General features: G+C 35.1%; 1 protein-coding gene across 1 annotated transcript in view; it reads left to right on the forward strand.

The window, feature by feature from the left end:
* Positions 1-20295, forward strand: part of LOC145683249 (uncharacterized) — a 117054-nt gene that overhangs the window by 46410 nt on the left and 50349 nt on the right. The window contains exons 3-5 of the mRNA XM_081754620.1: positions 5876-5941; positions 9474-9512; positions 19342-19380. Of these exons, the coding sequence (XP_081610746.1) occupies positions 5876-5941; positions 9474-9512; positions 19342-19380 (144 nt within the window). The remainder of the gene's footprint in view (positions 1-5875; positions 5942-9473; positions 9513-19341; positions 19381-20295) is intronic.

Genomic DNA, 20295 nt, shown 5'->3' on the forward strand with positions numbered 1-20295 from the left:
TATAGATTTTTTTCAAATCAGATAATATCTTCTGTGAGAACTATTGCCTCAAAGTTTCAAAATTTACCTGAAAATTACAAAAAATACCAAAGTTGTTCATTAATTTTAGTTATGTTAAAGTAAACATATTTTTGGTTAAATACATGTCAGTTGCTATGAAAACTGACATTCAAGTATAAAAATACCAGTTATATGCCCTTGGGGAGAATAGGGGTGCCTCCTCTGGGGCCAGAAAAGGGGGCGAATTCAGAACAGTTAAGCGGTTGTGCAGCTCCTCGCTTACCTGGGAATATAGCCTGGCCAAGTGACCCAGAGCCCACCATGTAGATGTGGCTGCACCTAGGGCTCCTTTGCTAGGCCTATCCAATCAACCAACCATATGTTGGGCCGGATGAACTGATCCGATTAGTCACTGTCAGGAAAAATTGTTACAAATTGGGACTTTGATTGAAATTTAGACGCAGCTTGCCTAGAAAGTAAGGTTGACCTGATTATTCCGCCTCTAGCATTACTGGCACATACTCGGGAGGCTTCTTCAGTGACTAATTTTACTATCCGTTCTACTGCCACCGTGTGGCACGGATGGACGGTGAAGGACCATTCTGGCACAGTGTTATCAGGAAGTGAAAGTTTGACCATGAGCTGTTTGTTTGGTACCGTCCATAGAACTTACTGGTAGTACAGTTATTGAAACATCAGTGCTTTCCCAAAAGATCATTGCAGTGTAATCGTTTGCCTCAAAATTCAGTCTGGGAATGATGTTATATCTAATGGAGATATAGAAATTCCCTGCTTCGTATTCTCGAGCGCTAGGAATCTTATGTAATGCATCTTGTCGGACAGCAAGTCGACCATCAGTCATCATGGCGAGAAGAAATTTTCTGGGAGTGCAAAGAATGCATTCGTCTGAATAGATGAACGGATTACAGCCTGGTATTCCCTTGGTAAGTATCTAGACCTTGAATGGCCTCAAAGACGTGAAAGGACCATCAGCAGTGGAAGACTATGTTCTGATATGGCATTGCATAACCACACAGACTCTAAGTATGAATTCACAATTTCTATTAATTTCTTGGTAGGTTTTTTTGTTGCAATATACAATGTTAAAGTTCTTTTTGCACTATTCAACCAGCTAGCTTTGTTCAGTTTGCCATCCGGAATCAACGGCTTGAGATACCTGGAACAAGCATCTCAGGTCCTTACTGAGATTTCTGTGCTCTTCTGGACTATGATGAGGTAAGTCACATTTTATTGGTTTGAATAGCAACACTGAAAGCTTTTTCACAGTTTTGAAACTATGGGACGTGTGTAAGAATAGGGACTTGAATAAGCGCCTTGAATATGCGTGAAGGGAGCTCGCAACAGCAGTTCATTAAAATGCAAGAGACAAATACCCCATTGCATTTGTTTTCCTGTTGGTTCCTCTAATTTTCGAAGAACAACTCCATTCCAAGCATGTTAGTGTATGTTCCATCACACCCAAGAACCTCAACTTTATCAAAGCCAACTCTGAGTTGGTTCATGATGTATTCGAAAATAACTCTGCTCTCGTCATGTGCAGAGCCAGAGAATGGTGTCACGTGACCAACGTATTGAGAGTTACTTTCAGCCACAAGTGATAAGTACTCTTCTCTAACGATGCCTGTGTGTGTTTTAGTGTCATCCCTTCTATCTTCAAAGTATAGGATTTTAATGGGATCATCATTTCTAGAACTTTCTTTTAAATTCCGAGCAAGTTTAAGTTTCGCACGCCTTATTTTGTTCCTGTCTACAGTTACAGCAGATGTTATGTCGCTAGATTTCTGAGAAGTTATAATTCCAGCCTTTGAAGCTGCCTGAAGAGCACAGTTGTTATATGTGCCGCAGCCCTCTCGCTTACATTGTATTTCTGAGCAATCATAACAGTTTCAGTCAAATCTACGAAAGTCGTTCCCAAAGTAATGCATATTTTTTTATGGAAACTAATGGAGCTAACTAATACTAATACTGTAGCTGGTTCATAATTTTTTTATAACTAACAACAGCACAGCTAAACAGCAATATATCAGCTACAGACTCATTTTTCCACATAGTTCTCACCACTTGTTATGCACTTCTGCCAACGATGAACCAGAGCCTGCATGTCCGCTTGTAAAAATGGGCATTTCATGGACTGTCTTCTGGATTCCGGCTCGTAGTGATAACACCACGTATCATCTTCAGTGACGATGCTATCCAAAAAATTGTCACGTTCATCTTCATATTGGTCCAGCAGGTCCCAAAGGAAAAGGCAAGTACGAAAAAAGCTGTAGAAACACTTAATTTTACTGAATTTGCCCCCTTTTCTGGCCCGAGAGGAGGCACCCCTATTCCCCCAAGGGCATACAACTGCCATTTTTATACTTAAATGTCAGTTTTCATAGCAACTGACATGTATTTAACCAAAAATATGTTTACTTTAACATAACTAAAATTAATGAACAACTTTTTTTTTTTTTTTTTTTTTTTGCAATTTTCAGTGAAATTTTGAAACTTTGAAACTTTGAGGCAATAGTTCTCACAGAAGATATTATCTAATTTGAAAAAAAAATATACCTGAAATGTCCATGTGGATTGGCCACTTTTGCCAGGTATTACATTTCGTTCCGAAGAAAAAGTGGCAAAACGACCCACCCTAGTATTATACTATATGGGTGAGAAACATGTACATTAAGCAAAAATGATGAGAAACGACTAGAAGAAGCTTTCAGAAACAGAAGCGCAAAACGAATGAGAGTGTGTTTGTAGGGTAAGGGAGAAAAGAAAAATATTAGATATTATTAGTAGATAGAAGAAGACAATCTAGCATAATTGACCTCCGGTCGTTTAGAGAGGCTGATTATGACACTGATCACTACCTGGTAGTAGCGATAATACGGGAGAGGTTATCGTTGAATAAAGGTAATATTCAATGTCCGAAAACGGAGACATTTAATTTAAAGAAATTAGAAGCGAGCCAGGTAAGAGTGGAATACCAGATTGAAGTTTCGAATAGATTCGCGGTTTTAGAAGACTCGGAGTGCAATAGTGTTGAGGATAGGCCTACCTGGATTGAAATTAGAGATAGCATTAAAAGTTCAGCAATAGAAAAATTGGGACACGCGGAAATACGTAGGAACAAACCATGGTTCGACCAAGAATGCATTAAACTAGCAGAGAAGAGAAAACAGGCAAAATTATGGTGGCTACAAAATCCGAATGAAACAACTACACAAAATTTCGCAGATATCAGGCGGGAAACTTCCAAAACTTTTAGAACAAAGAAACGGGATTTTTTGAAAGCTAAAATTAAGGAACTTGAAGATAATAGTAAAAATAAAAATATTCGGGACATGTATAAGGGGATCAGCGAATTTAAGAAAGGCTATCAACCTCGTGCTTATATATTAAAGAAATCTGACGGAACAGTTCTCACCGATACGGATAGCCTCTTAAATAGATGGAAAGATTTCTTTGACGATTTGCTGAACACGCAGCCAAAAACTAATGTGCGTGGAGAAAAGGAGATACACACCGCAGAACCGTATATTCCAGAACCCAATCGAACAGAAGTGGAAGCCGCTATAAAGAAATTGAAGAAACACAAATCTCCGGGTGTAGATGAAATTCCGGCTGAGTTAATTTTAGCTGGAGGCGAAAAATTGTGGAACAAGATACACAAACTCATTCTCCTTATCTGGAACAAGGAAGAATTGCCACAAGAGTGGAAAGAATCAATCATTGTTCCAATTCACAAGAAAGGCGACAGAACTGACTGTAATAATTATCGAGTCATTTCTCTTTTGTCAACATCCTATAAAATCCTTTCAAATATTCTGTTAGCAAGATTGACCCCATACGCAGATGAAATTATTGGAGATTATCAGTGCGGATTTAGACGAAATCGATCAACTATCGACCAAATATTTACCATTCGCCAAATACTCGAAAAGAAGTGGGAATACAATACCCCGGTACATCAACTATTTATTGATTTTAGAAAGGCTTACGACTCGGTTAGGAGAGAAACATTATACAACGTTCTTACAGAACTTGGAATACCGAGAAAGCTAATTAGATTAATTAAGATATGTTTAAGTGAATCCCAAAGTAAAGTCCGGGTAGGAAAATTTTTGTCTACGAGCTTCCACGTCGAAAATGGCCTGAAACAAGGAGATGCGTTGTCGCCATTATTATTTAACTTTGTGCTGGAATACGCCATAAGGAAAATCAAAGATAGCAACCAGGGCCTAGAGTTGAACGGCATTCACCAGGTTATGGCATATGCTGATGATGTAAATTTAATAGGAGATGATAGGAGAACAGTAGAAATAAATGCAGAGATCTTATTAAACGCTTGTAGGGACATGGGTTTAGAAATAAATGCAGAGAAAGCTAAATACATGGAAGTGCGTCGGGACCGTAATACGGCAAATTGTGGAGGTGTTAAAATATTAAATAATGCTTTTGATAAAGTGGATACTTTCAAATATTTAAGATCAATATTAACAGACGAAAATCATATTCACGAAGAAATTAAATGTCGACTAAAAGCAGGGAATTCGTGTTACTATTCGGTTCAAAATCTCTTGTCGTCGCGAATTCTGTCGAGGAATTTGAAGCTTAAAATATATAAAACGATAATCATGCCTGTTGTTCTGTATGGTTGTGAAACATGGTCGCTTACTCTGAGGGAAGAACATAGACTGAAAGTATTTGAGAACAGGATCCTGAGAAGAATATTCGGACCCAAGAGGAACGAGAATGGGGAATGGCGCAAGCTTCATAACGAGAAACTACATAGTTTATACGGTTTACCCAACATTGTTAGGGTCGTCAAGTCTAGGAGGCTTAGGTGGGCAGGTCATGTAGCTAGAATGGAAGAAAGTAGAAACGCTTTCAAAGTCTTGACTGGTAGACCCATAGGAAAACGACCATTAGGAAGACCTAGGCGCAGATGGGAGGACAATATTAAGATGGATCTCGCAGAGATAGGAACACGAAGTAGAAACTGGATGGAATTAGCTAAGGATAGAAGTCAGTGGAGAGCTTTTGTGAACGCGGCACTGAACCTCCGGGTTCCATAGGCCATAGAGTTAGTTAGTTAGAGTTAGTTATTAAGAAGAGGAAGAGAACGTGTTTGTGTCACTCGATAAGAAGGAACGGTATCATGAGGGATGTTTTAGGGAATATGGTGGCAGGAAAGAGAGCGAGGGGAAAAGAAGACTACAATTAATGGACGATATCAACACAGAAAAATCGTACGTGAAGACGAAGAGGTTAGCGTATGACAGCTTCTCAGTTGCAGCAAGTGACCTGCCAATAATGGCAGAATACCTATGATGATAACCACAGACGAATGATGATGATGAATTCCTATGATGATTTTCGTATCATCGTCTTTAGAATTTTAACAGTGTACATCTAACTTGAACAATGTAGCATAATTTTTAGTCATTTATGCCTGATTGTCATTTATTTTCTTTTTGAAGTTTTGATACAGGACGAACACGTTATCGAATTGCTTTTGAAGTTGTGTTTGCGTTACCCCAGTACAGTATTCAGTAATACATTAACGAAATATACTATTAATAATAATGATAAATCTTTTCTATCCGTCGTTTTCTTTAGCTTTGATTATTTGCGCATATATCCTACAAATTTATTCCTGGTCGTAGGACTGAAAGCCACTCTTTCTTCATATAGGTAGGTCTGTACGTTTTGCATTATCTTTGTGTGAATAATAACTTTCGAACATACCTGGCGTTTTATCGAAACATTATATATAATATCAATATTACTGCAATCAGTTATTGAAATTAAGTGTACAAATATTAAATTCATTAATTGATAGTTTGCTCTTCCGATTATTTTTCAGCTAGACTACTTGAAGAATCAAGACAGCTCCAAGCTGTAAAAGCCGACCTTAAAGATATTAGAACAAGTAATCATTTTACATATTCATTCTTTAGTTATAAATTTTCTAGCTTTGGTCAGTTTCAAATATTATTTTATATAAATACTATTGAAATAAATAATATTTTGAATAGTATTGAATATTATACCCAAAAAACTGAGAAATTAAATCTTATTATAATTTATGTATATCTTTCTAAAACATCTAGATACTTAATGCCTTTTCTACATTATGGTATGAAAGAGGAACCCTAAATTCAGAAGCGGTGTATATACAATATGTTATGGTAATTAAAAAGAATTTTACAATAAGTTTGTTTGGAGTTTAGCGTAGGGCAGGGTGTTGTACCTAAGGTCAAAATTTTTTATTTGAATGTTTTCTAATCCCTGTAATGCATTTTTTTTTCGGAAATATAAAATGCAGGCACATAGTTTGGGGTATCTTAAATACACAAAATTTGTGTGTAGTTCAAAATGTTGACGTTAATTAAGAATTATTTTTATTTTCCCAATATTTTTTTTTGGCCACGTGCTATTTGTACCCACGAACAGGATGAAATTTGAAAAAAAGTAAAGAATAAAGTTTTATTTTTGTTAATAAACAGGTGGTAAAGGAAACAGATATTTGAACAAAAGTTATCAAGTGTTATGCTCGCTAATCGCACACGTTTGTCTGAAAAATGTAAAGACAAGTTTAGTCATCTTCTGTTTATTTACTAGTTTTACTAGTGCTCCTTTCGAAGTTCTTTTCAGAAGCTTTTCCTGTTTCTTCTGATTGGCTTTTTTAGTTTCTTAATCTCTTGTGAGCTAGTCAGAATCCTTGAACTTGTCAGAATTCTATCACGCACCTTCCAAGTCGTTTTTCGGGGATGGGTCTTTTGATAAGGCCTCAGGACTTCTGGCGATACCAACAAGTATGCTGATGGACCTCCAAGCATGATGGTTGCTTCCGAGATATGAGGCTTCTGCTGATTTATGCCTATTGCTGGTTTTAAATGCTGTTCATCCCTATTCCTCGAGGATGGTTCTGCTTCATTTTCATCTGCTGCTTAGTATTGTGGCCGTAGGTACAACTGATTCAATGGACATTGGTACAGCACTCTATCATTTTTACTTTACCGGTTGTCAGAGAAAAATCCAACTTGGCTTCATCGAATTAAAAGTCGGGAATCAATCAATAGAATCACTACAAATAGTTATAAGGAATTGTAGGTACTTTTGCGGGCACTGTACGGGAGAGAAAAATTACAATTTTTGTCCACATTTTTTTTTTACTTTGACCTCCCAAAACACACACACACACACACACAAACACGTACTTACCAGACCAAGATATCGGAACACGGACAGGTAAGGCACTGATTGGCTTGGAATAGAGTCTTCTGTGACCACTTCCCGATCTTTCCCGACAACACACGACTTTTAATGAGCACTGGCCGTAGATGCAGCATCTTCCCCTACCTATCAGTATCAGTAATGTATGAGACGAAAACTTACATTTTAACGTGGGATTGTAACATATAAACTTCCACCAGGAATTGAACCCGTGTTACAACACATAAGGGGTGTGTGCTTGCCATATAGAAATGAAGGAGCTACAACAGGCTTGTAGTACTAATTTACGGTAAGCTCTTTAATTCCCCTACGGAAAGATAACGAAAGGGGAATCTGATGGTGATAGCTCTTTGATATAGCTTAAAAGAAAATGAAGTGAAATCATTATGTCCGACGGTTATGCCGATTAGGTTAAAGGAGACAGTGATGATGAAAAATGAATTAATTGGTGGAATGCAAAAAGTGGAAGGAAACTGGAGAAACTCGAGCAAAGATACGTACACGGTGCTTGTTCACTAAAAAGCTTACTTGGCGCCAGCTGGAATAAAACGAAGGACTCCATGCACCAGAAGTGAACGCTCTACCACTGAACCATCGTGGCCCCTAGGTTAAAAGACAACCGACACCTATTGTGTTGATACACATATATGCGCTGATGTTTTAACAAATGGTTGATGAAGTAGAAAAAAAATAAGTGAAAATAAGAGTTAGTTTTGGCTGTCACGAACATATTAACGCTACTATAGTAAAGGATAGCATCCTAGTTTGCTAGTGGAATATGGTTTTAATTAAATATGTCGGAGACAAAAGAAACATGATATTTGTAGATGACAGAGTAAACTGACGATTAAAGAAACTTGGCTCAGCTACTACCAATCAAGAAGATAAACATGGACATTTTTAACAAGTGGGCGGAGATGTCAAATTTATGTAATATTTTATGATTCAGAAAATTTATGATATACTCACTAATATACGAATATAATTCCAGATTCAGCTGAACACCAGTTTTCATTAAAATATCTGACAAATCTATGGAGCAATAACATAATGTAATAATAATAACAAGAAAGGTTGAGAATAACGGAATAGAAGGTAGCTATTAAAATGATATCATAGCGCAGAGTTATATGAGCGTTAAAGTTAAAATGAACTTGTGAGGGCATGTGATGTTTTGGTATATAACTTAGAAAGCTCATTGAACAGAGAACATTGATCTCTTATATGTAACTCTAGGTCCTATTATATGAAAGAGATGTGTCTTACTGGATGCTATATTGAACTCGAAAATACAATTCTAAGAATAGCGTTGGTGGACAGTTGGAGAAGGATCATACTGTGTGATGGGATGTACTTCGACGAACAGAATTCTGTTGTACAGAGGAAGTCGGGTGCTGAACATTGTCCATGAACACGCAACGAACATATGACTCACCCTGATATAGATGGAAGAGATAAGAACTGTTTTCCAATAAGAAGAAAAATAGCTATGTATGAAATATCTGTTAAAAAAATGAAGCAAAGCGGTAAACAAATAATAGATGCTATGGAATGTTGAAAGATCCAGATTTTACGTTAAGGCTTGAGGCAAGGGTGACTCAACTTCTGGAAGTATTGTAGGTGTACGAGATAACGTGCATCAGTGAGATGACTAAAGAGTAGGAAAGGTATCTTTGCGCTTGAGAATTTATTACAAAAGAATTAATTAAATGTTTATATTCTTTCATTGTTTTCTGATCTTTAGTCACCACTGAACACCACAAATGGTACAGTAAATTTATAAACATAAACCTGAAAACAGTCCAGAGGAATTTGGTATTATTAATATTGCTGATGGAAGTTAATGAAATATAATCTAAGTATTTGCACAGTAAACTTGTTAATAAATGATGTTTTTATTAGTCCGAAATCTTTCATTCTTAGTTGCTCTTGCAGTTACTACAAAATAATTAGCCTAGACATTCACTCATATTACTTTTATAAAATAGGTTGGAATTAACCGATGTTGACTCAGTTCTCAACAGGCTATAAATTACGATAAATTTAAACGGTATTTTAACTGACAAGTTTCTTCCGAAGATGTTCAAAAGAAAATCCCTAGATGTTATGTTGTATTTTAGATTATGACTGCCAAGTAAGGTTTACAGATTTTGAATTGGTAATCATCTATCATACGTAAGTGCCAAGTGCATAATGATAATAATGGTTCTTTTTTTCCATTTCAGTGCTGTATACGGTATTAAGATTCCCCAAACGTACTGCTGGTAAATAGTACCTAATTTAATATTACAATCTAATATTATTAGTTAAAAAGTCAACAGTTCTTTAGCGATATATGCAATAGTTATCATCATAGGTATTCTGGAAGGTCACTTGCTGCAACTGAGAAGCATCCAGACTCCACGTCTGCCGCTAACCTCTTCGTCTTCACGTACGATCTTTCTATTTTGATATCATCCATTAATTATAGTCTCATTCGCCCCTCCCTCGCTTTCCTGCCACCATGCCTTCTAAAACTCCCCTCATGATACCGGTCATTCTTATTCAATGTCCCAACCAGTTTCTATTCGTCTTCTTAATAATTTCTAACATTATTTTCCCCCCTACTATTTCTAACACCATCTCATGCGATTTCTGTTCGACCCAGCTAATTAGATCCATTCTTCTCTACACCCACATTTAAAAGCTTCCAGTCGGTTCTCATCATTTTTGCGTTTCTGAAAAATACAGTACAATACTCCACAAGAAGCATTTTATGAGTCTTTTTTCTGAACTCTTTATTTAAGGTCACAGAAAATAGTATTTTTTTTCTCCTAAAAGCTCCTTTCGCCATTCCTATCCTTGCTTTTATTTCACGTTCACATTTCATATCATTACTAGTAATTCCTGCTACAATTTTAATGTGTTCTAAATTAATTAGGTTTTACTAACAGCGTTTGCGTACATTCACACACACTATGTCGTAACATTAATCTATATAACATTACTAGTTATTACTTGGTCAATATTAGTGTAATAATAGTTCAGATAATCTATATGCTATGTTTCAACGTGTTTCATCGTTACGATAGTGTTTCTGCAACGGGTTGAAATGATCACAAGTAAGGTAATTAATGCAAATGTAAGGTAATTGTTTTAAAGTTGTTCTATAAAGTAGTATTATATGCTATCAATAATAGCTTTTAAGTAGATTTACAATATTATATATTAATATTAGTAGTTTGTAAGTTGATACACAGTATTATATTTAAATATTCATATGTCTTTTATCGATCTACAATAATATATCTAATGTTAAGATATATTAAGTCTATCTATAATATAACAATATATCTTTAATAATCCCTAAATTGATCTTAGTGTGGTTTCTCACAGAATATTATAAGAGTTAGAAGCAAAGTGAAATGAATAGAATGTGAACCTGACAATTGAAGATTTAATATGTTGAATTTTAATATGATGAGTATGAATGTAGCTCTTGGGTTACGAAGCAATAAGACATGATAATCGGGTTTTCTTCAGTAACTTGAAGTCAAGTTCCACGACTTAGTAAGTACAAAGGAATAGCAAGTCCATTGGATGGAAGTGGGGATTTGAAATGAAGCTAGAGTGTCACTTTAATATGAAATGTTGTAATACAATAAGCATGGCTTTTAATATTTCCTCATCTGGAAATTTCATGGGTCTGGTAGATTAAAATAACATTGGGGCATGCTTCAATAGTCCAAATTAGATTTTTAGAAACATCCCTAACGTAATCCATTCATAACAAACAGTTGATGTTTTCTAAGTCAATCTTAAATTATTCACAAGATTTGATGAAATAAAAAATGAAAACATACCCAGATTACAATAATTTTGGGAATTTAAATTTGGTATAATACAATACTAAGCTTCAAAGTCAGTAGTCCAAGCATTGACATTTCTCAAATGGATAATTAGTATTGTACGTATTATATTGCAATATTAATAGTTTTAAGTATTAGTTACTAACTTTAATAAGTTGATTTGTAGTGTTATAAAAGTATATATTCTAATATAATGGTTCTAATTATAGTCCATTGATCTATGTTATTAAAATTTTGCTAGTTCTTAAGACCATCTAGATTACTATATGCTAAGGTAATAGTTTTTACGTTCATCTATATTCTAACACAAATAAAACATACTTATATTCATTATTGAATTTGTTATCACGGAAGTTTGCACTGCTTAATTATTGTGGGATTTCGTTCACTTCTAATAAATTAGTAACTCCTGTGATTAAATATCCAAGCAGAAACAACACTTAATTATTCGAAGTTCAGAAGTAATAAATAAGTAAATAAATACCAGTGAGATCCCTTGTCATCTATAGTGAGAAAATAGTGGATACATCTACGGCGATAGTTTGAGGAGAACCATTTATGACAAAATGATTACCTAGAATTAATATCTCAACAGTAAAGTGTGTCTGCAACGGGTTGAAATCATCACAAGTAAGTAGAGTACGTTGATGTTTTTTTTAAAAAAATATAAATTTTATAAGTAAAATGAAGACGTGTTGTTGGACCTTCGTGGCAATAGAATTTACAGATCATTGCATTTTATATGAATCAAGTGAAAGGAATTTCGTTCACGTCATCATATAGTAAGAAGTTGAATTATTGTGTCGATCTAGTGTTGCGCTTCACTATTCGCAAGCTACATGAAACTATATATTTTTTCAGCGATACAACCTGTTTAATTTTTGACATATTTTGAAAATAAAGTTAGTTCTGAAACAGTAGTACTGAATGTATTACAGGAATTTAACCTGTGTTTTTGAAAATCAATTGTTATTTGAGTAAAATGTTACGTTCTGTATTAAGTATTCTAACGTTTAAGAGGGAGGCTACTTTCAAGATTAAATGGAAATAAAATTAATGCAAATGTTAAATTTAACTTACAAAACCTAACTAATTAATGACTTATGAAACCTGGAGGTTCAATCCTGCGTTAACTAAAGCTCCATCCACTTCTGTCTTTAGGTAATTGGATCCAGTTTCTATTTTGTATTCCTATTCGTGCTATGTGCATCTTAATATTGTCCTCCCACCCACGACTATTTCTTCCAAATGACCGTTCTGTGATTGGCTTTCCAGTTAAAACTTTGAAAGCTCTCCTACTTTCTTCCGTTCTGGTTACATGACCTGCCCACCTGAGCCAATTAGACTTGATTACCCTTACAATGTAAACGGTATAAGCAATACAATTGCCCGTTATGAAGTTTCTATCGTTCCCCATTCCCGTTCCTCTTGAGTTCGAATATTCGTCTCAAGATCTCGTTCTCAAATACTTTTAGTCTATGTTCTTCCCTCAGAGTAAGCCATGATGTACCATGCTTTAGAACCGTACAACACAACAGGTATGATTATCATTTTATAGGCACGAGGTGAAGCTTAAATTTCATCAACAGAATTCATCAGATTTTGAGCTGATTGTTATCACAAATTTCTTGCTCTTAGTTGATAATTAATATCTTCATGGATACGGTTTTGGTCTGTTAGCATTGCTACTATATATTTGAAAGTATCTACTTTGTGGAAAGTATTATTTCATATTTTGACACATCCACAATTTCCAACATTACCACCCCGGTGAACTTCCATATATTAAATTTTCTCTACATTTACTTACAAACCCAGGTTCCTGCACGTGTTCAATAGGTCCTTTGCATTGCTTTCTATCGTTTTCCTAACATTCGCCGTGATATTTGTTTCGACGGTATACACCATAGCCTGGTGACTATCATTCATCTCTAGAGCTCTGGTACTGTCTTTCATTTTCCTTATAATGTACACCAGAACAAAGTTGAATAATAAAGACGATAACGCATCTCCTTGTTTCAGATTATTCTCGACGGAAAAAGCACATGGACAAGAATTTTCCTACTCTGGCATTACTCTTCAGTTATTTTAAATCTAATCTTAATTAATCCAAATAGGTTTCTCGGTATTTCAAATTCAGTAAGAATGTTGTTCAATATTTCTCTCTTAACTGAGTCATATGCCATATCAAATAAATAAAAATTGACTTACCGCAGTGTTATCTTTCCATGGCATGTCTAATGGAAAAATTTCTGGTTGCAAATTGGTCGATTTCGCCTAAATGTGCTCTGATAATTTCCAATAAATCATCTGCGTATGGGATGTTTGAGAGAATATTATAGAATATTAATTTAAGAGAAATGACTTGATAATTATTACAATCGATTTGCCACCGTTGTTGTGAATTGGAAGAATAATTGATTTTTCCCCTCTTGTGGCAACTCCTCCTTATTTCAGAAAGCAGAATGAGTTTGTGTATTATTTTGTTCTTTAATGTTTAGTTTTGGATGAAGATGAACTTCAACAATTGCGACTCCACCTTTTTTCACGCAACGCCATTCTTTGACGAAGTTTAGTAGTGTATTATGTTAAGGCGTTAATAGGAAAATATTCCATAGAACTACTACTGCAAAGAGTAACGTTAACTTCTATTTTCTACCAGTTTCCATTCTTTCTCTTGATCTTCTTTAGTGATAATGCAGGTATCCCTGAGTCGAAAGAAGAAGGCTTTACTTTTCAATCAATAAGATGTTCTTTTCAGCTACCTTTTCTTCTTGTGAGTATAATTGTATTTATGTAAAATGTTTTTGATAAAGTTGCAGGTTGTAATTCTTCTTTATAAAATAACCCATTAAGTGGTTTCTTGTTTAAGTCTTCTTTTTCATAACCAGGTGAATCTTTAGGTATTAATTTCTTCACTTTAAAAATTTCCAAAGTATAGTTTTGCATGTATCCTTTATCAAATTTAGGTTTAGTTTTACTAATTCTTACTGGATCACCATAATTAAAATGTTTTGCAAATTTCGTGTTCTTACTCTTATTCTTTATTTTACTATCATACTGATTATGCCACATTTGTAATTGATTATTTTGACAAACGTTTGCATGTGTAATCTTAGTGATTGAATGACAACATTCACTCTATCATTTCATAAGAAGAGGTAATTTATCTACATAATTATACGTTTGATATTATGTGAAAGACTTTTACATTTTTTTTTCTTTTAGAGTTCTGTTAAAACATTCTAAAATACGAAGAGTGTTCAAAAAGTTTGGCACAGTGGTCTCTAATTCTTTTAATTGTTACAGGAGGAGAATGAAATTTTTTTTGTGAACATACTTGGAACATTTAGCTATAAGTTGGTAAATAAAAGTATTTTCTTTTATTTACAGGTGAGCCATAATGGATCGTGAAGCAGATGTCAGGTTGCGACAACGATCAGTGATGGAGTTCCTTTTCAAGACCGACGATGATTCTGCCATATCGATTCACAGGAAGTTGCTCTCCCTGTTTATGGGGAGGACACATTGGATCGCAGCAGTATCCAGCGGTGGTTTCAGTTTAAAGATGATTTCTCTCTACTGGACAATCCACGATGCGGTAGACCATCGATGGTAGTGAGTGATGTGAATAAGGAGGCCATTAATCAAATCATCCAGATGGGTGGCAGATGTGTGACGACAAGACAGCTTCCTGAAATGATTGTTTTGTCATTGGGTAGTGTGGTATCAGTGGCACAGTCACTAGGGTACAGAAACACCTGTGCACGTTGGGTGCCTAAATTATTGACAAGAGAAATGAAAAAGATGAGGAAGGATGTGTGCGAGGGTCTCATGACAACCTTTTACTGAAGAGTGGAAACAGTTTTGACGGCGTCATTACCCAGGATGAAACAAGGTTGTTTTTTCCTCTTTGGTCGTCTGAAGACCCACATGCGCGGTAAAACATTTGGTAGTGAGAATGACCTTATTTCCTGAGCCAAGCGATGGTGTAAAAGTCAATTCCCAGAATTTCACCAAAGCGCATTTACAGCATGGAAAGAACGTTGGACCAGATGCGTCACAGCTGATGGAGGCTACATTGAGTAGGTTCAGTAAAATGAAATGAAATCTTTAAGTTTTACGTCCCACGGTTATGCCGGTTAGGCTAAAGGAGACGGTGATGATGAGAGATGAGTGAAATGGTGGAATGAAGAAAGTGGGAGGAAACGGGAGAACCCCGAGAAAACCCACGAGCACGGTATTTGTCCACCACAAAGTTCACTTGGCGGTGAGTAGGTTCAGTGTATAGTTAAATGTTCCAAGTATGTTAACCAAAAAATCATTCTCCTCCTGCAACAAATAAAAACAAATAGAGACCACTGTGCGAAACGTTTTGAACACCCTTTGTACTAGCGTTTGTATCAGGATTTTTAGTTGTAAAATGTATTTCTTTGCTTTTCTTAAAGTACTTTTGTGGTGTTTTATTAGTAAACTCACTTCCTTTATATGTTCGTAAAGTAATTGGGTTTCTGTCTTTGAAAACAACTTTCGATGCCTTTAAGCTATCATTTGTACTTTTAGATTTTATTGGCAGTGCCCAAGTATATCAACTGGACACATTTATCAACGTAAAAATACAACGATATTCATCATTAAATTTATGAAGAGATTCAAGCTCCCTAATTTACTCTCCCATTCGTCATCAATATTGTTCACTAGATAGAAATCTCTTTCAAAATGACGACGTACTGGTTTGTGTAATATATATATTTATTGTTTTAGGAACCACTTTTTAACTGAACGTATGCTATCTTTGTGTTTGTAGCTGTCCACAATTTTTACCATTTGAAATCGAAGCAGGATGTGAAGGGTTGTAGTAATTCTTTCACTGTTTGTTTATGGTTTCAAACTTAACAATACTGGATGTTTACACACTCGTTCACTTTTCCCGTAGGAGATAATACATTTTCCTCATCTTCTTCTTCTTGTACAAATAATGGTACCACAGGCTCTTGCGTTGATGATAGTGATGAAGATGCTTTCTTACGTTGTAAAATATATGACAAACTTTTTGGATTTCCAATAAGTTCTTGGTGAGTATCGCTCAATCATAAATAATTGCAAACTTTCTCCCATCCAGGTACGTTTATGTGTTTCCTTGCTCGGGTCACATCACAAATTACATATACAATGTGAGATCTTTGTAGTTTCCCTTTTTTAACCCATGTTATATTATCATCTTATTTCATTCGATGCAGTAGTAATTCTGCTCTTTTACGGTACACTTTTGGGTCTATTCTCTAATATTTCTACTTACATTTCAGGCTTCTCCGATTTACTTGACGTAATAGAAAGTTTCAGAGGGTATTCTTGTTTTATAATAAAATGTAAATATTTTGGAAGAATATATTTGTGCTGATTCCATTTTCTTCATGGTTAAGAGAGGATAAACGTAATTTTGTTTAAAGAATGACGTTACCTTTTTAACAAGCTTACTTGTAAATAAAGCTCATTGCCATAAGTTATGCTTCTTTCGTGAATATTCTTGAAACTTATTTTTGGATAATAACTAACTAACACTATGGCTTATGGAACTCGAAGGTTTAATGCCGCGTTCACAAAACCTCTCCACTGACTTCTATTATTAGCCAGCTGGACGCAATTTCTACTTTATATTACTATCTCTGCGAGATCCATCTTAATATTGTCTTTCCATCTGCGGCTAGGTCTTCCTAATGGTCGTTTTCAGATTGGTCTCCCAGTAAAGACTTTGAAAGCGTCCCTATTCTCTTCCATCCTAATTACATGACCTGCCCACCTAAGCCTCCCAGACCTGATGACCCTAATAATGTTGGGTAAACCGTATAAATTATGTAGTTCCTCGTTATAAAGTTTCCGCCATTCCCATTTCCCGTTCTTCTTGGGTCCGAATATTCGTCTCAAGATCTTGTTCTCAAATACTTTCAGTTTATGTTCTTCTTTCAAAGTAAGCGACCATGTTTCGCAACAATATAGAACAATAGGCATGATTATCGTTTTATATATATTTTAAGTTTCTAATTCCTCGACAGAATTCGAGACGACAAAAGATTTTGAACTGAATAATAACAGGAATTCCTTGCTTTTAGTCGACATTTAATTTCTTCGTGAATATGATTTTCGTCTGTTAATATTGATCCTAGATATTTGAAACTATCCACTTTATCAAAAGAATTATTTAATATTTGTGGATACACTTAGTGAAAATTCGGAATTGATTTCTTGAACTGAATCAATTATGACCGACCGGGTTCGATTTCCCATGTTCGGCCTGTTAATTTTTATATCCAAAACGGATTTAGTGGTCAGTTACAACAAATACTTAACTCTGCAGGTGGCAGTGGTTAGAACAAAGGTTAAATGCAGCTCTTAATCCAATCATAAACTAAGATGAACTCGTGCGGAGGTTGCTTTCGTACTTACCCACCATCCCTGATGCGTCAATCGTTGAGGCGTGCACAGTATTTATGAATACCAACACAAAATGCTAAGAATTGATGTAATGACTTATGTAAGAAACGTAAAAAACATAACTGAAAACAAAATAAATGTATAGGATAAATTTTACTTGATCAGTAGGTAATTTACATTTCACACTTACTTACGCGTATCTTTTACTAGTATACTTCTATTGGTACATGGATTTCAATATATTTTCTGAACCTTCTAGCCCATTTAATATAAATAAAAATAAAAAGGGCGAAGAATTAATTTAAAATGGAATTATATATTCATTGTTGGCCTATATTAAGATTGGTGGTGCACGACCACTTAGCACACGTTGGTTAACAGAACACTTCACCACTTTACACCTTGATCACAGGGGTTTTTGGGAGAGATTTAGAGTAATTCCATGGAAAAGAAATCCTTTTAGCTTTGTCTTCTTATTCCGACGATGAATTTAAGGCTCCATCCAGGTTACTTCAACTTGGATTCTCTTATTGTAAGCTTTACGGCGAAGGTACTTGATATACGATAAATTGATAGTACGACGAATAAATTTGACTTTTCACATACCTTTTATTATATAACCATTAGTGTTGACGTGATTAAATTTTGCAAAGATTAAATTTGCTGGTTGACCAGAAATGTACACAATAGATTTTTACGATGTGTGTTCACATGGTTTTTAACTAAGTTGTATCGTTTTCTCGTATATTCACTAACTTTCACTATAACATTTACGCCGTGAAACTGCGTTAACTATAGAAAATATTTACATAGTTGATTTCACAACACCGTGGAGGATTACAGGTTTAATCACAGATTTTCTTTACACTCCACTCGTATCTTTGTTCGTTTATTTGGTGATGGCATCGCAATGACAACCTTTCGCGCCTTCGACACAAAGTGTTCGTTTTCCTACACCTATTAATGGCAGTGAGTAATATTAAAATATTATTAGAAAACATTCATTTGTAAATAATATGTGTACTATTAAGTTTTATACCTTTTTATCATTTAAATGAAATAATCAAAATATCAAAAACAATAGGAATAATGTCGATGACACCAAGTTTTACAAAAGTACTTTTTAAAAGATCATAGCCACTTCACATCCCTTTGTTTTCTGAGCACGTAAGGCAAGTCATTACGGTAAAGTGTTGCCAACACGTTAAAGAACAGCGCCATTATGCAAGGTTTGCGTCAACGTATTGTGCATAGAGCCTTATTCCACTTTAGGTGGGGCTGACTTGAGAATTTAAACAAATGGAATGGGAGTGAGGGAGAACACACGCTCAAACAATTCGAACAATTAGTAGTTAAGCAGGTTTTTTTTAATTTTTTTGCCAGAGTTTAGGGTCGAAACATGGTAATTCATTTGGTACTTTATAAAGAAATAGTAAAGTATTCTCTGTTGCATATAGTAAAAAGTAATGTATTGCTACATATCAATCATCAGGAGTGATTCAGCGCAGGTAGAAGTTCGAACTGGTTCAAGTGAGAGTGTATGAAGCGGACTACATAGAGGCACCACAGACTTTTCAGTTAAAATTAACAAGCAGTTTTTAACAACGTCTGATAATTGAAATGCTACCGCGTGAGTGATAAAATAAAACAATCGAAGTTCAGGTTTCTGAACTTTCATAAAGTTTTTTTTATTTGCCTTAAATCTGTCTTCATTTATGTAAATTAGGTCTTTAATTCTAAACTGGTTCTCATGTTCAATAGAAATTGTATAATGCAACATATTAATTACTAATAAAATTTTTGATACTTACAGCAAACAGATTACCATTACAACGTCATGCACCAGCTGGACGTAAGTAGTTAATTCTTCAATATAATCGACCACTAATAACTTTACTAATATGACAATTGTAGCATATTTTTGTTTACTATAACATAAGGACATAGCAAGATCAAATCACAGACAGAAATTGCAAAAATTTAAAGCTTCGATTAGCAGTCAAACGTTTAGAACGTCATATCGTTTGTGTAAGCAGTCTCTCTAGAGGCAATTAAGTTGGAAGTAATTTAAAATATAGATCCATGAAATGACGTAGGATAGATTTTAAACTTGAAATTTATCATGAATCACACATACACAGTCCATGACAAGTTTTCACATGCCAGCACAGATAGGAATATCTATAAACAGACGGGTCTAAAATTTAAGAATAAAAGTAAATTTCGCATCTCGTTTCAGTATAAAATGGCATAAATTACTAAAAGTTGAATGATACATGAAAGGTAGTTCTACAGTATGATACGATAAACTAAGAAAGAAATACGTGATTAAAAGAACAAACATGAACTTATTTAGAGACGCAATAACGTACACTGAATACATTGTGACTTATGATGCTCACTGATATTACAGAAGTAGTGATATGGTTTATAGAAAGATATGCGAACAGACTGAATGCGATATATACTGTACAACATGTCCTTAAGCTCCCCACAATGTCAGTAATAAATCATGGCTGTATGAAATCTCATTACTCTAACAGTGCTTTTGGTAACTGCTGGGTAGACTTTAATTCATGTAGACGTGCTGCAAGACGTCTTCCACCACCACCTCAGACGTGCTCGACGAGATTAAAGTAAAACTGTCCATTTGCCGAATATCATTCATTCCAAGAACACCATCACTTGTTTTTCAAGGTAAAATAATTGCTAAATTTCTCCTTCCAGGGGCATTTGTGTGTTTTCTTTCTCACGACACACCACAAAT

This window comes from Thermobia domestica, chromosome 4, assembly GCF_964235325.1.
Source record: "Thermobia domestica chromosome 4, izTheDome1.hap1.1, whole genome shotgun sequence".
In the NCBI taxonomy this organism is placed as follows: Eukaryota; Metazoa; Arthropoda; class Insecta; order Zygentoma; family Lepismatidae; genus Thermobia; species Thermobia domestica.